A 13,409-nucleotide genomic window follows, 5' to 3' on the forward strand; every position below is an offset into this window, starting at 1 on the left:
AAGGAATGGGTAACGTTTCGGGTCGAGACCCTTCTTTAGACTGATATTGTAAGAAAATAACTGCAGATGCTGGTACAAATCGAAGGTATTTATAATCACAAAGTGCTGGAGTAACTCAGCAGGTCAGGCAGCATCTCAGGAGAGAAGGAATGGGGTCGAGACCCTTCTGCAGACTGATACTGATATTTGTAGTGTTGGTATTGTATCAACACTGATACAATACCCTGTGCTGAAAATTCAAAAGCACAAGATATTAATCGCAGCCACGACTCCCTGGCTGCGATGACGGCAAAGTGGTGATCCATTAAGACCGAGGCGGAAAGGGCTTGGGTTTAGGGGGCGGCACCAGACTGAATGAAGCACAATACGACAAGAGGGAGGCAGAGAGGCACAACATGACCATGGCTGCGGGGCAGAACATGCTCTGTGCACCTTGGCCACAGCGGGCAGGTCTGTGAGGGAGGACGACTGCAGGGATTGTGAGCAGGGGGGGGTTTGTGTGTGTGTGTGTGTGTGTTGAGGCTGACTGAGAGTGGGTGAGGAGCAGCAGCAGCAGCAGCAGCAGCAGCAGCAGCAACAGCAGGAGGAGCAGCAATGGGGCTCCCAACTCTCGAGTTCACCGACTGCTCGCTGGACAGCCCCGACTTCAGGGAGCGCCTGAGAGCCCACGAGTTGGAGCTGGAGCGCACCAACAAGTTCATCAAGGAGCTGATTAAGGACGGCGTCATGCTGATCAACGCGCTCAAAAGTAAGTGCACTCTTCTTTGTGGGGGGGGGGGTAAAATTTTTTTTTTTTTTTTAAACCAAAATGACTTTTGGAGTTTGGAGGCATCTCTGTGGGAAAACTTTGAATGAAAGTTTACAACTTCTCCCCTGGTGGCCCCCCTCCTGAGTTTGCAGCTTGTCCTTAAAGCTATCCAAGTATGAGAACTACTTTATTACATGAATAAAACAGAGAGAGAGAGAGAGAGAGAGAGAGAGAGAGAGAGAAAAAAACAATAGTCGAGGTATTTTTAGAATAGCCCAAAAAAACATAGGTGACCAATTGTTCATTGTCTTGTGAGCACTTGGAAATAGCAACCTCCGGAAATTCGACTGATCATAGAAACATTGAAACATAGAAACATAGACAAATAGGTGCAGGAGGACTTCCATTTCAACTTCTGCCAAAATTCAGTTTTCAAGCTGTTGTCAACAAACTTCCATTCCTTGTATTGTTCATAGTCAGACGTTGCATCATTTGAAATATCATAAGTAAAAACATTGGTCTTTAAAAATGCATAAAAGTTTGTGATTTATAGAAACATAGAAACATAGAAAATAGGTGCAGGAGGAGGCCATTCGGCTCTTTGAGCCAGCACTGCCATTCATTGTGATCATGGCTGATCATCCACAATCAGTAACCAGTGCCTGCCTTCTCCCCATATCCCTTGATTCCACTAGCCCCTAGAGCTCTATCTAACTCTCTCTTAAATCCATCCAGTGATTTGGCCTCCACTGCCCTATGTGGCAGAGAATTCCACAAATTCACAACTCTCTGGGTGAAAAAGTTCCTTCTCACCTCAGTTTTAAATGGCCTCCCCTTTATTCTTAGACTGTGGCCCCTGGTTCTGGACTCCCCCCAACACTGGGAACATTTTTCCTGCATCTAGCTTGTCCAGTCCTTTTGTAATTTTATATGTTTCTATAAGATCCCCTCTCATCCTTCTAAACTCCAGTGAATGCAAGCCTAGTCTTTTCAATCTTTCCTCACATGTCAGTCCCACCGTCCCTGGGATCAATCTCGTGAACCTACGCTGCACTGCCTCAATTACAAGGATGTCCTTCCTCAAATTATAATAAGTACTTTATTCGTCCCACAACGGGGAAATTTGCTGTATTCGTCCACAACGGGGAAAGATCACACGAAGGAGATAAATTGGTAAATTAGTGAAATTGTTCAAACTGGAATAAGATGGATTTTTAGTAAAACACAAACACAAGCGAGATCACACATAGCTAAACGATTGGAGGTGAGTTGGTCTTACAACGAGGTTTCCTATATGTGGAAGAAGAAATATTCAGAGCACCAGATAATTTGGTTCCCTTATCAGCGGTGGGGGGAAATATTGTTTTAAAAAAAACCTCACATCTGCATTGGAAAAAAACAGTTACAGATTCCAAACCTTGGGGAATGGTTTGAAGAAGTGATTGAAAGAATTTGCCAAGGTAATGAGATTGGTGTAACAATGAGATTGCACTATTAATCACCATTGATCTATGATGGACAATAATCATTACTCCTTGCCTATTCCATGAACGATCATCTTTGAGACGGTTACCTTTGTTAGGTTGTATTAGTCCTGCTAGTTGGCATCTTTCTGACAATTGTGTGGTATCAAATGTACCTGGTTCTGTGCACTGCTAATGCCCAAAATTCGAACTCCAGCATGGATAGAATGATCATGGTTTGACTTTTAATAAAAATAAGAAGCACACCCTGCCAACATAACCTGTGAAACAAATATTAAACCTTATTGACAGTTCGCACACAGCATGTGGCAGCCTCGCTTTGCAAAACTCAAAGTATTCATAAACTGTTTGATCTCTCATTAATTGCAGCCTTTTTGTTTTATGGGTCACAGTGCAACGTGTGACGATCATGTTGTAAGCACCACACCCCATGATGAAGAATGGAAAGTGTGAAGTTGGGATAAGGTGGAGAATGGATAATGGCCTGGTTAAAGAAGCAGAATAGGAATTAGTGGTCGATTCTCTGTAAATTGGCAGGAGTGAAATGGCATTTGAATAAATATTTCGGATTGCTGAATGTAAACTTCAATAGGATTTTGTTTTAAGCTGTCGTAACAATTGGGACTTGGTTGGCTTTTGACTTGGAAAATTTGGCCCTGCATGTTGGGTGTGCGTTGCAGATGAATACCCTTGACATCTAGCACTACTCCACCCCGACACCCAACACACCCAAAGGGCATCCAATAAAGAAGTCAGTACATCTGCTGATGGGTGGTTATGGCATCCACAGGAGACGGCCTATAACATAAAACACTGTTGTTGACTTTAAATGTGAGAAAGAACTGCAGATGCTGGTTTACACTGAAGATAGAGACAAAATGCTGGAATAACTGAGCGGATCAGGCAGCATCTCTGGCGAAAAGGAATAGGTGATGCTTCAGGTCGAGACCCTTCATCAGACTGAGAGTCGGGGAGCGAACTGACTCTTATCGAAACGTATAAGATTATTAAGGGGTTGGACACGTTAGAGGCAGGAAACATGTTCCCAATGTTGGGGGAGTCCAGAACAAGGGGCCACAGGCCATTTAGAACTGAGATGAGGAAAAAGTTTTTCAGTCAGAGATTTGTGAATCTGTGGAATTCTCTGCCTCAGAAGGCAGTGGAGGCCAATTCTCTGAATGCATTCAAGAGAGAGCTAGATATGGCTCTTAAGGATAGCGGAGTCAGGGGGTATGGGGAGAAGGCAGGGACGGGGTACTGATTGAGAATGATCAGCCACGATCACATTGAATGGCGGTGCTGGCTCGAAGGGCCGAATAGCCTCCTCCTGCACCTATTGTCTATTGTCTATTGACTCTCAGTCTGATGAAGGGTCTCGTCCCAAGATGTCACCTATTCCTTATCTCCAGAGATGTTGTCTACTTTAACTATGCCCTGGGGCAGGGATCAACAATATTTGTGAAGATCCAGCCTAATTTATGTCTGTCAGGTAAACCGCAGGACACGGGTATCCCATAACAGTTTACCAAATTACAGTTGAAAACAGCCTGAGCTGGCACCTGCATGTTTATCGCTGATCACTGCCGTACAGGGTGACTGTTCAAGGCAACAGTGGTTTGTTGTATGTTTCTGGGTCCATTGGTTCAAAAACAATTATGTTCAGGGGGCCTCCTCTTCGGTCACCCATGAAACTGCACTGTGTAAGGTCTGACTGATTCCTTCCCAGATTAGAAGTAGGTTCCCCTCCCCCCACCCCCCACCCCCCACCCCCCCAACGTATAACAACATAGTTCAATAATAAACACAGCAGTTATCTGGCAGGCGTTTCAAAGGCTGAAAAGCCTGAAACAGTCTCCCATTGTTCATCTTTTCAAGTGTCCTATGGCTATCACCTTTCCTGGTTTCTGTTAATTAGAAACTGCCACCCACAATGTTTCAATGACAGACATTTAATGTGGTGTCAAATGTGGTGGGGGGGGAAATTAGATATGGAATAACTCTGGAAATGGAGTGGGGAATAAAACAGCAATCGAGCCAAAATCAAAAGATAGATGGAATAAGATAACTGAAAATTCCCACAATGAATATTAAATAGTTACCTAGCTCCATAGCAATGATTTAAGAGATTATTGCTTTGAGTCATCAGTAAATTATCGTAAGATTTTCAAAAGGCTACTGGTTCCAAATATTGGTAGGAAGGACCTGCAGATGCTGGTTTACACCAAAGGTAGACACAAAACGCTGGAGTAACTCAGCGGAACTGGCAGCATCTCTGGATAGACAATAGGTGCAGGAGAAGGCCATTCAGCCCTTCGAGCCAGCACCGCCATTCAATGTGATCATGGCTGATCATTCTCAATCAGTACCCCGTTCCTGCCTTCTCCCCATACCCCCTGACTCCACTATCCTTAAGAGCTCTATCTAGCTCTCTCTTGAATGCATTCAGAGAATTGGCCTCCACTGCCTTCTGAGGCAGAGAATTCCACAGATTCACAACTCTCTGACTGAAAAAGTTTTTCCTCATCTCAGTTCTAAATGGATAGAAGGCATGCCTATCCAAATATTGGTAGATAGGTAAACCCATGAAGTCACCAACTAGCATTCGATTTGGACAACCGGTGAGTCTAGGGGAAGGGGCCCTGTGATCAATAAGGCCATTTAGGGATAGAAACAGCTACAAATGGTCGTGAAGGCATCCAGCTGAGCTGGTCTCATTGGAAATCATGAAAAGATCTGACCTGTTATTAAATATAAAGCAACATCATTGTTAATCCTGAGAAAGATGATGACAAAATACATTGATGAATTTTCAGAGTGGTCATGTAGGTGACAAATAATAAGTATCAGGTAGTGCTTTTTGGACAGAGGAATAAGAACGCTTGTGTGTTTCATAGAATGGAGCAGCCAGACAAATTGTGGAAGATCAAAATGATGTGTAGGTATGGGTAACGTCATTAAAAGCAGCACAGGCAAACCAAGCCGAATGCAAATAAAGCAATGGCTTCATTTCAGGAAAGTAATTATAAAGCTGCAAAATTAGATTAAAATGTAAAAATTTTCCCCACACTTTCCATCGATCCATGCTGGTCGATCGATGCAACATGTATGAAGGCACTGGAGGAGGTGCTTGAAAGTTTTGCCAGAGGAAAGAGGACAAGAAAAGGTCTGAAACATTACAAATATCTTCAAAAGGGTATATGCAGTTGTGAATACTCCCCTACAATGAGGATGCCTCCTCGTGATGAAGCCCAAAACCAGAGGCATTGACGTAAGATGGCTCCGACTAAATATTGATTGATAAATGCAACACGTTTTTGCGCTGGATTCCACACTCGGCCTCGAGAGAAGTTGAGAGTGTCATTTAGCATACATGCAATGGCGATGCCAGATTATTACATGAGGGAAAAAAAGAGACGAATAGTTTGTTGATAGGATGAGTTCAAAATAATGTTAGTGGAGATTCAACGTGTAAATACTAGCGTGCAACTTGGGGCCGAATGCGGTACTGTAATCTTTATAATTCCATATCATTTGCATCTGTTTATAATTTCTAAGGGAATGCATTTCTGCTTCTCAAAATATCTACGATTGTGAAAGAAGGTATTTATGTTTTTGTGGTGCCTATTTCACAGTTTTAGGATGAGTGCAGTACTTTAAGTCCCTAATTACTATTAGGTGTGGTCATTGTGTTGCTGAAGAGAATGTAGAACTGAGTTTGTGCACAGCTCGCAATATGATAGACAATAGGTGCAGGAGGAGGCCATTCGGCCTTTCGAGCCAGCACCGCCATTCAATGTGATCATAGCTGATCATTCTCAATCAGTACCCCGTTTCTGCCTTCTCCCCATACCCCCTTGACTCCGCTATCCTTAAGAGCTCTATCCAGCTCTCTCTTGAATGCATTCAGAGAATTGGCCTCCACTGCCCTCTGAGGCAGAGAATTCCACAGATTCACAACTCTCTGACTGAAAAGGTTTTTCCTCATCTCAGTTCTAAATCGCCTACCCCTTATTCGTAAACTGTGGCCCCTTGAACAAACAAATAATCCGTGGGACAGTGGTGTAGCTGGTGGAGCCACTGCCTCACAGTGCCAGCGGCCAGGGTTCAATTCTGACCTTGAGTCTGCATGTATTCCCTGTGAGCGCGTGGGTTTCCTCCGGGTGCTCTGGTTTCCTTTCACGTCCCAAAGACGCACTGGTTTGCAGGATAATTGGCCCCTGAATATTCTTCTAAAGTGCAGGCAGTAGGTGAGAAAGTTGGATAACAGGGGAACTAATGTGAATGGGCGACCAGTGGCCTGGATGGAACTGTTGGGCCAAAGTGCCTGTTTCCACGCTGTCTCTAATTTAGTTGTTGGTTGAGGAATAAATATTGATCTTTGTTCTTTTTTGAATAGCGCCAAAGGATCTTTTCAGACAAATTGATATGTGAGATGGTGGTGTCGTACTTTATTGAACTGTTTGAAAGATGGCAGGGTCAGATTTGCAACTTACACTGACTGTTGGTCTCACATGAGCCGGAATTAAACACATTTCTCAGGCTTGAACCTGTGAACTTCTGAATCCGAGGCCATAAAACTGTGCTGCAGTTGCTGCCCTAGACTTTATTGCTGTAGAAAATATAGTTTTACTAACTTTGGGTGCTTTAGACAGCTAGGGGGAATAACTTGAGGTTCTGCAGGAAGCAGTGTGGGGAAAGTGAGCATAGTTTGTTTCAGTTGCCATTTATTGATTGATTTTATTTTCTGATTTTATCTGGCAGAGGTTGCAAGGATCTTCTTAACCAGAGACGAACAGATAAATCTAGAGGTCAAGAAATAATCACAAGTTTATGAAAGTACCATTGTTTATGGTTGATATGATGGAACCTTTTTGTTCATTGTAAAATGTCCAATTTCATCGTGACTTGAAGTAATCCATTAAAAAAAAATTAAAAAATGGCAACCTTTTCCTCTTAACCTTATGTTCAATAATTCATTTTGGATTTGCATGGGAGAGATCCAAATATTTTATTAAGTAGTTAAAAAACTTGCAGCTGTTTCCATAGACTTTCTGGATAAATGACTAAAAAGTCATTGTCAGGTTAAAAATATCAATGTTTAATGGAATATTTGTTGTTCAATCTGGAGAAAAAGACTATAAAGTTATGAACAGCTGTGCAAGATATCTGGGGACCTACTGCGTATAGCCTTGTGCCAGAAATGAGACATTGCCCTGCTATGAATGCAGTTCTAATTCACCAGAATTTCACCAGGGCTGAGAGAATTATGATTATGTCAAAATATTGGCTGACACTCCCTGTAATACCCAAGATTAAAATGTAATTTTCAGTGAGTTTTCAAGATCTTCAAGGCGACTGGTAGACTGGATGGAGAAAAACTGTGTCTTGGTAAGGGGATATTACATTATAATTGGCGTCAAGAGAAAAGTTGTGGAACGCTTCTCTGTATAAAGAATATTAAAAAATGTGGAAATAACTCCTGCGAAAGGAATAGATGCTTAATTTGACAATAAATCTAGTATCTGAGGTTGATAGATTTTTGGGAGCTGAAAGCATGTGAACACGTGGCTGCTTTAATTCCATTACTAAAGGATCTTCTTAACCAGAGACGTGCATTGATGGAAGGGGCATCTCAGGAAGAGTGATTGTGCCAGACTTTTTAATGGAGGTTTGAAGATAATTTAGCTAAAACTGAAATTGGGGTCTTAAATCTGAAAAGAGAAAGTTGCTTTGGTAAGGCAGGTTAGTTTCACTGGGAAAATTGGGGGAAACTAGATTTAAAATATATGGTAAATAACAATACGATACGATAGAACTTTATCCCAGGAGGGAAATTGATCTGCCAACAGCTATAAAACACAAGGTACATGAAACTGCACCAGTCACCAGTCTTAAATTGTAACTTAGTACAAACTAAATATGCATCAGCATGTGGAATAACATTCACATGGGAGGGGGTTTGATTCTAAATTATGGATAGTAGTTTATTACAGAGAAAGACATGCAGTAGTGAAAATTGGTCTGAGGATTGTTGAATTCAATAAAGGTCACCAAAAATTGATAATGATAGCAGATTAATAAATGGTGACCTCCTAATAATTCTTTTGTTTTAAAATAGTTCATGCAGATTGCAAGGCAGTAAAAAGCAAAGCTACTAGAGGAACAAGATAGACCCCACTCGACCCAAAAAAACGTCGTATGCCATGATGCCATTTTAGTAGGCAGAAACTTGCAGAAACATTTAAAAAGAAAAATAACAAAAATCTGTGAATTGATAGATGAGATATATTCTGCATTTTATTAGTATCATCACACTTATTGTTCCCCAAAAACACTGATTACACTGCGAGAGGCATAACGAACGGCGAATTTTGCCTACTAAAATGGCTCCTTTGCTAACCACACTTCAGTATAGGTGATTTCAACAGAGTGGTCCATCTTGGTCCTCTAGTATCTTTGGTAAAAAGTGACTGTCATTCAAGAGGAGGGGGGAGAGAGCATTACACACTAGCATTTACCCGACTACTGATGTAAATGTGATCAAAGGGAAAGTGTCAGAGGTAAATATTAGTGTGGTGATTTTCTAAAGGGGACTTGTATTTATATTGTGTAGCAAGAAACTGCAGATGCTGGTTTAAACCGAAGATAGACACAAAATGACGGAGTAACTCAGCGGGACAGGCAGCATCTCAACACAGTCTGAAGAAGGGTGTCGACCCGAAACGTCACCCATTCCTTCTCCCCAGAGATGCTGCCTGTCCCACTGAGTTACTCCAGCATTTTGTGTCTATCTCTGGAAACATGTCTGAAATAGATCCAGCAAAAAAAAATCAAACCTCTGCACCTTTCAAAAGATTCTTTGTTCGTCAGATTAGGAATCTTTCTTTTTGTATTTGTATTGTTCCTTTCATGATAAAGATTGGGGAAAAAGACTTTTAAAGGGCCGTCATTAGTGTAAACTGGAAAACGGGGTGATTTGATTTGATAATATTGATTGAGGGATGGCTATTGACTGGGACTCCAGGTGTAACTTGCCAATCCACCTCCAAAATAATGCCGTGGAATAATTTAAAATCTACCTGATAATTTCTTATCAGATTCGATGGCATCTCTGACAGTGTTATATGCCTGGACATGTCATGCTCAGGTCAATGAAGTGAGAACCATGGCCTTCTGAAGCAAATAGTAGTGCTACTTGCTCTCCTTTCGGGTGGTTGGGTGAGAAGGGGGGTGGGGGGGGGAGATGCTGAGGGTAGGGGAGAAATGGAGTGGGCAGCTGGGTAGCTAACCTTAAGAGGGATCTGGGTTTAAGATAAAATTTCCAATGGTCTACTGAGTAGATACGTTCCCTGGCTTGGGAATTTGGATGTACGTTTTACAGTCTCTGAATAAAGGGTCAGTCATTCAGAACTTGAACATGCTTCACTTGCCCATCCTTTTGAAAACTTCAAAGGTTTTGTGGCTTTTCTACTTAATATTTCCTTGTAAGATAATGTCTTTGAAAGCAGTGTGAATTTGGTGAACTCTTTTAGACTCTTCCCTGAGGCCACGGTGAGCTGAGAGCATAAGTACTCCATGTTTAGTGGTGGAAGAATGTGGTGTTGGGCCATGTCTGAGATACAGTTTGCAGAACGTGCCTGCAATGAGAAGATGACCAGGGTTGTATTTTGGAAGGATGGCCAAACTGGCTGAACTTTGGACCCTTCTGGGTGTGCAGGTGGAGAGCTCGTGAATGACAAAGATGTTAGGAGGAATTGGGAGGGTCAACTATGATTTTATCCTTTTGAAGTTTAAACTCATCCAATCTTGATGGGAATCACCTAATGGTATGTGCGTATTAGCTGCAGCAGTGGTCTGTTATCATGAATATCAAAAAGGTCATCCTTTTTTAAGGCTTTTAGAAGAATTGAAAAATAGTAAATTCGGGGTATTAAAATAAGAAAGTCAAGGACAAACTAGTGAGATAGAGTGAAGCAGTGTGGAAACAGGCCCTTCAGCACAACTTGCCAACATGTCCTAGATACACTAGCCCCACCTGCCTGAGTTTGGTCCATATCCTTCCAAACTTGTCCTATCCATGTACCTGTCTAGGTTAGTTACTTAGCTCACACTATACTTTCAGATCTGCTAAAATAAAAGCTAATTTGGGCTAATATCATTTTCTGTTGCTGCAAGGGGCATACTAAATTGGACAATCTTGGCCTATTTCCTAATTCCTAATAGAAGGGTGTTTAAAGTGAATCATGTGTCAGGATGAAATCAAAGTTGAGCTTTTCCATTCCTACCAGCGTCTTTGACAATACTGAGCGACCCAGCTGCCCTCTCTATTATCTGTTCCTTGAACACTAGATATCTTAGTCTTTTTCTACTGATTTGATAATGTTTCCCCTGTGAAGTTTGTGGAATCTAAAGTTTGGAAATGTCTCTTTGGATTTTTTTTTTCCTTGTTCCAAAATATATTAATAATTTTGTTAGTACCAGCTACATGACATGTGGAAATCATGGTTCCATAATATATACTAATGTGCGCAGATAGAAATAACTTGGCCATCACTGGCCTGTAGAATGAAACTGTCGGAACGTAAATATAATCTGGCAGTCTTTAAGAGCCTGCAGGATTGATGGTGTGGGATATGGGAATAACTGGCTTGGTGTTCTTTGAAGCTACAAAGGAAATACACAGTTGAGAACTTGGAACCAGACCTGGAACTGTTTCTGCTATTTCTGACACGGGTGCTGAAAGTGATCATTTTGCTTTGACCACAAAATATCACAGAACGTATTAAATTTTGATTTCACAATGTCAATCTTTAAAGGATCTGAGAAGCTGAATTAACATTACGGTAATTACAGATTTTGACCATGATCGTTACTGTGACAGGAGCTACAGTTTTAACATTGAAACTAAATATTATTGGTCTACCTTTTCCATTAGTGAACTTTTAGTTCACAAGCAGAGAATGTGATATTATGCCCAAGGCGCCTGTAAAGTGCTTACAGACTTCAGAGTTGCATGTTTTGAATTGGTGTGGTGAAACATTCCCAGCTTTGTCATTGTGGGTATTCTATCTATAGATTCTATATTACTACATTTTTAGGATAACTATCAAGAAATGTTTTTGAAGTAAATTGATAAAATATGTCTGCCGAGTTTAACATACGATAAGGTTTGTCAGAATTTAAACATTTCAAAAACAAAATTAAGTCGAAGGAACGCTCGGAGGAAAAGGCTGCTTCATATTTTGTGAAGGTAAGTTACTTTTGATCAAAGCATCAATGGACATTGTCCATTGAATTTTTTTTATTTTTATGGAGGTTAAGTTGGTTTTTATATTTGTCAAGTGATATTGGTTGCTGTGGGCTGCTTAACGGAATGTGTGAGCAATGGGTGAATCAGAACCCCCTGTGCAGTTTCTTAATGCCTCAAACAGGTTTGACTGACATTTTCGATTATACAGTGCCCCATTTTGAAATTTGGAAATAATTTCCTGTTCATGTTAGTGTTCTGTGATACAACAGAGTTAATTCTGTACAGGCCATCCCTGCATTAAGGCTGCTTCGGTTACGGAAATACATCCTTGCATAACTCGCACATCGCTATCTAAAAAGTTGAGGTACAAAATAAAATTTGCCCTCACAGAAATTGTGCGTGGGTGGAAATAAAAGTAAATAAATCAACAGTAAATTAATTATTTTTCAATTTGTGCTTCCTAATGCATGCGCAAATAAAGCGGCTTCATGCAAGGGAAAAATTGTGCGTCGGCCCATTTTCCTAGGAACACAATCCCTCCTGGTAACACAGGGATTACCTGTACATATGTTGGATCTAAATCACATTTTGTTCATTATGCAATGTTTCCCCTATATATGTAGGTATGTACATGTACATAGTTATGCTTGATGCAAAACAGCAGTTAATTGTGGACAATGAGGTTGAGAATATCGATCTATATACTAAAACTCGTTTGTTTATTTGTTCCTAAACTACAGCCAAAACGGTACACGATAGTGCAATAATTTTAGGCCCACCTTACTCACCGTCGTCCCTTTGGTGCTAATGGAAGAAGTTTCATTGAAATTGTTGTCGTTTTATAGTTATTCACATTTTAAAGTTTAAATCTATCTCCTAGAGAGGGAATAGGGAAGTGGGTGGAGAGAGGGAGGGGGGAGGATGAGGGGGATGGAGTGGGGGGGAGGGGGGTGGGGAGTAAGGAGGGATGGGGGGGAAGGGAGGGGGGGGGAAGGGAGGGAGGGAGGAGGGAGAGTAAGAGGGGGAGGGGGGAAGGGAGGGAAGAGGGAGCATAAGAGGAGTTGAGGGGATGGAGTTAGTAGGAGGGGGGAGGGGGGAAGGGGGAGGGGGGAGAGGGATGGGGAGGAGAGGGTGCTGCACCAATGCAAGAGAGGTTTGGGCCCAACGGGTCCACTTGGTCTAGTACAAAATAAAAGCAAGGTGAATGAAGAGATGAAACTATTAGACTCATGAAAAGTTACTCATTGCCTTGTGAGGAGTCAGGAAAAAGTTATCTGCCAAAGGAGAAAATCAAATTGTTCTAATATTGATGTGAAGTTGATGACTTGGCCTCTGTCACTATTGCTCCAGCTGTTTAAATTATTCATAAAAGAAACATTAACAAAATAAAAGAAACACATTTTTACACAAAAAAGCACATTTTAAAGTAAGTTTCTAATTTTACTATAAAGTTGCTGGTGTAGATAGAAGCCCTTGGAAAGGTTTATTTGGATGTCTGTAGCTTTGTTGTAAATCAGAGCTTTTATTTGGCTGGGGGTTAAATGATTGGGTGTCTTCACAGGTTATATTTTCTCCTGATAAGTGACTTTGTTAAATCTTTCTTTATTGCAACCCATATTATTCATGGCAAGTTCCACACCTTGACATAAATGATCCATTCATCTCGCTTCAAATGACCATCGATGGTGGAATTCTAAAAGCTCTAGAATTGTCATGACGATAAATGTGCAGACAATGTGCAGATGGCTTGTGCAAGAAGAGGTGTTTTTTGAATTGGATGTGTTGCAAGATATGCTTTTATGTTTTGTCTCACTATTTGCAAATTTCCCCGGTGTGGGACAAATAAAGGAACATATTATTTCCATAATGGACTCTTGCTGATGGTAAATCCAGAATTTTTGCATCTGAAAGCATGTATGCTGATCTC

General features: G+C 41.3%; 1 protein-coding gene across 1 annotated transcript in view; it reads left to right on the plus strand.

Moving 5' to 3' along the window:
- Positions 1-557: 557 nt before the first annotated feature.
- Positions 558-13,409, plus strand: part of arhgap42a (Rho GTPase activating protein 42a) — a 280,741-nt gene continuing 267,889 nt past the window's right edge. Inside the window, exon 1 of the mRNA XM_078403156.1 lies at positions 558-748. Within this exon, the coding sequence (XP_078259282.1) occupies positions 595-748 (154 nt within the window). The 5' untranslated portion in view covers positions 558-594. The remainder of the gene's footprint in view (positions 749-13,409) is intronic.

Source organism: Rhinoraja longicauda, chromosome 7 (assembly GCF_053455715.1).
Source record: "Rhinoraja longicauda isolate Sanriku21f chromosome 7, sRhiLon1.1, whole genome shotgun sequence".
In the NCBI taxonomy this organism is placed as follows: Eukaryota; Metazoa; Chordata; class Chondrichthyes; order Rajiformes; family Arhynchobatidae; genus Rhinoraja; species Rhinoraja longicauda.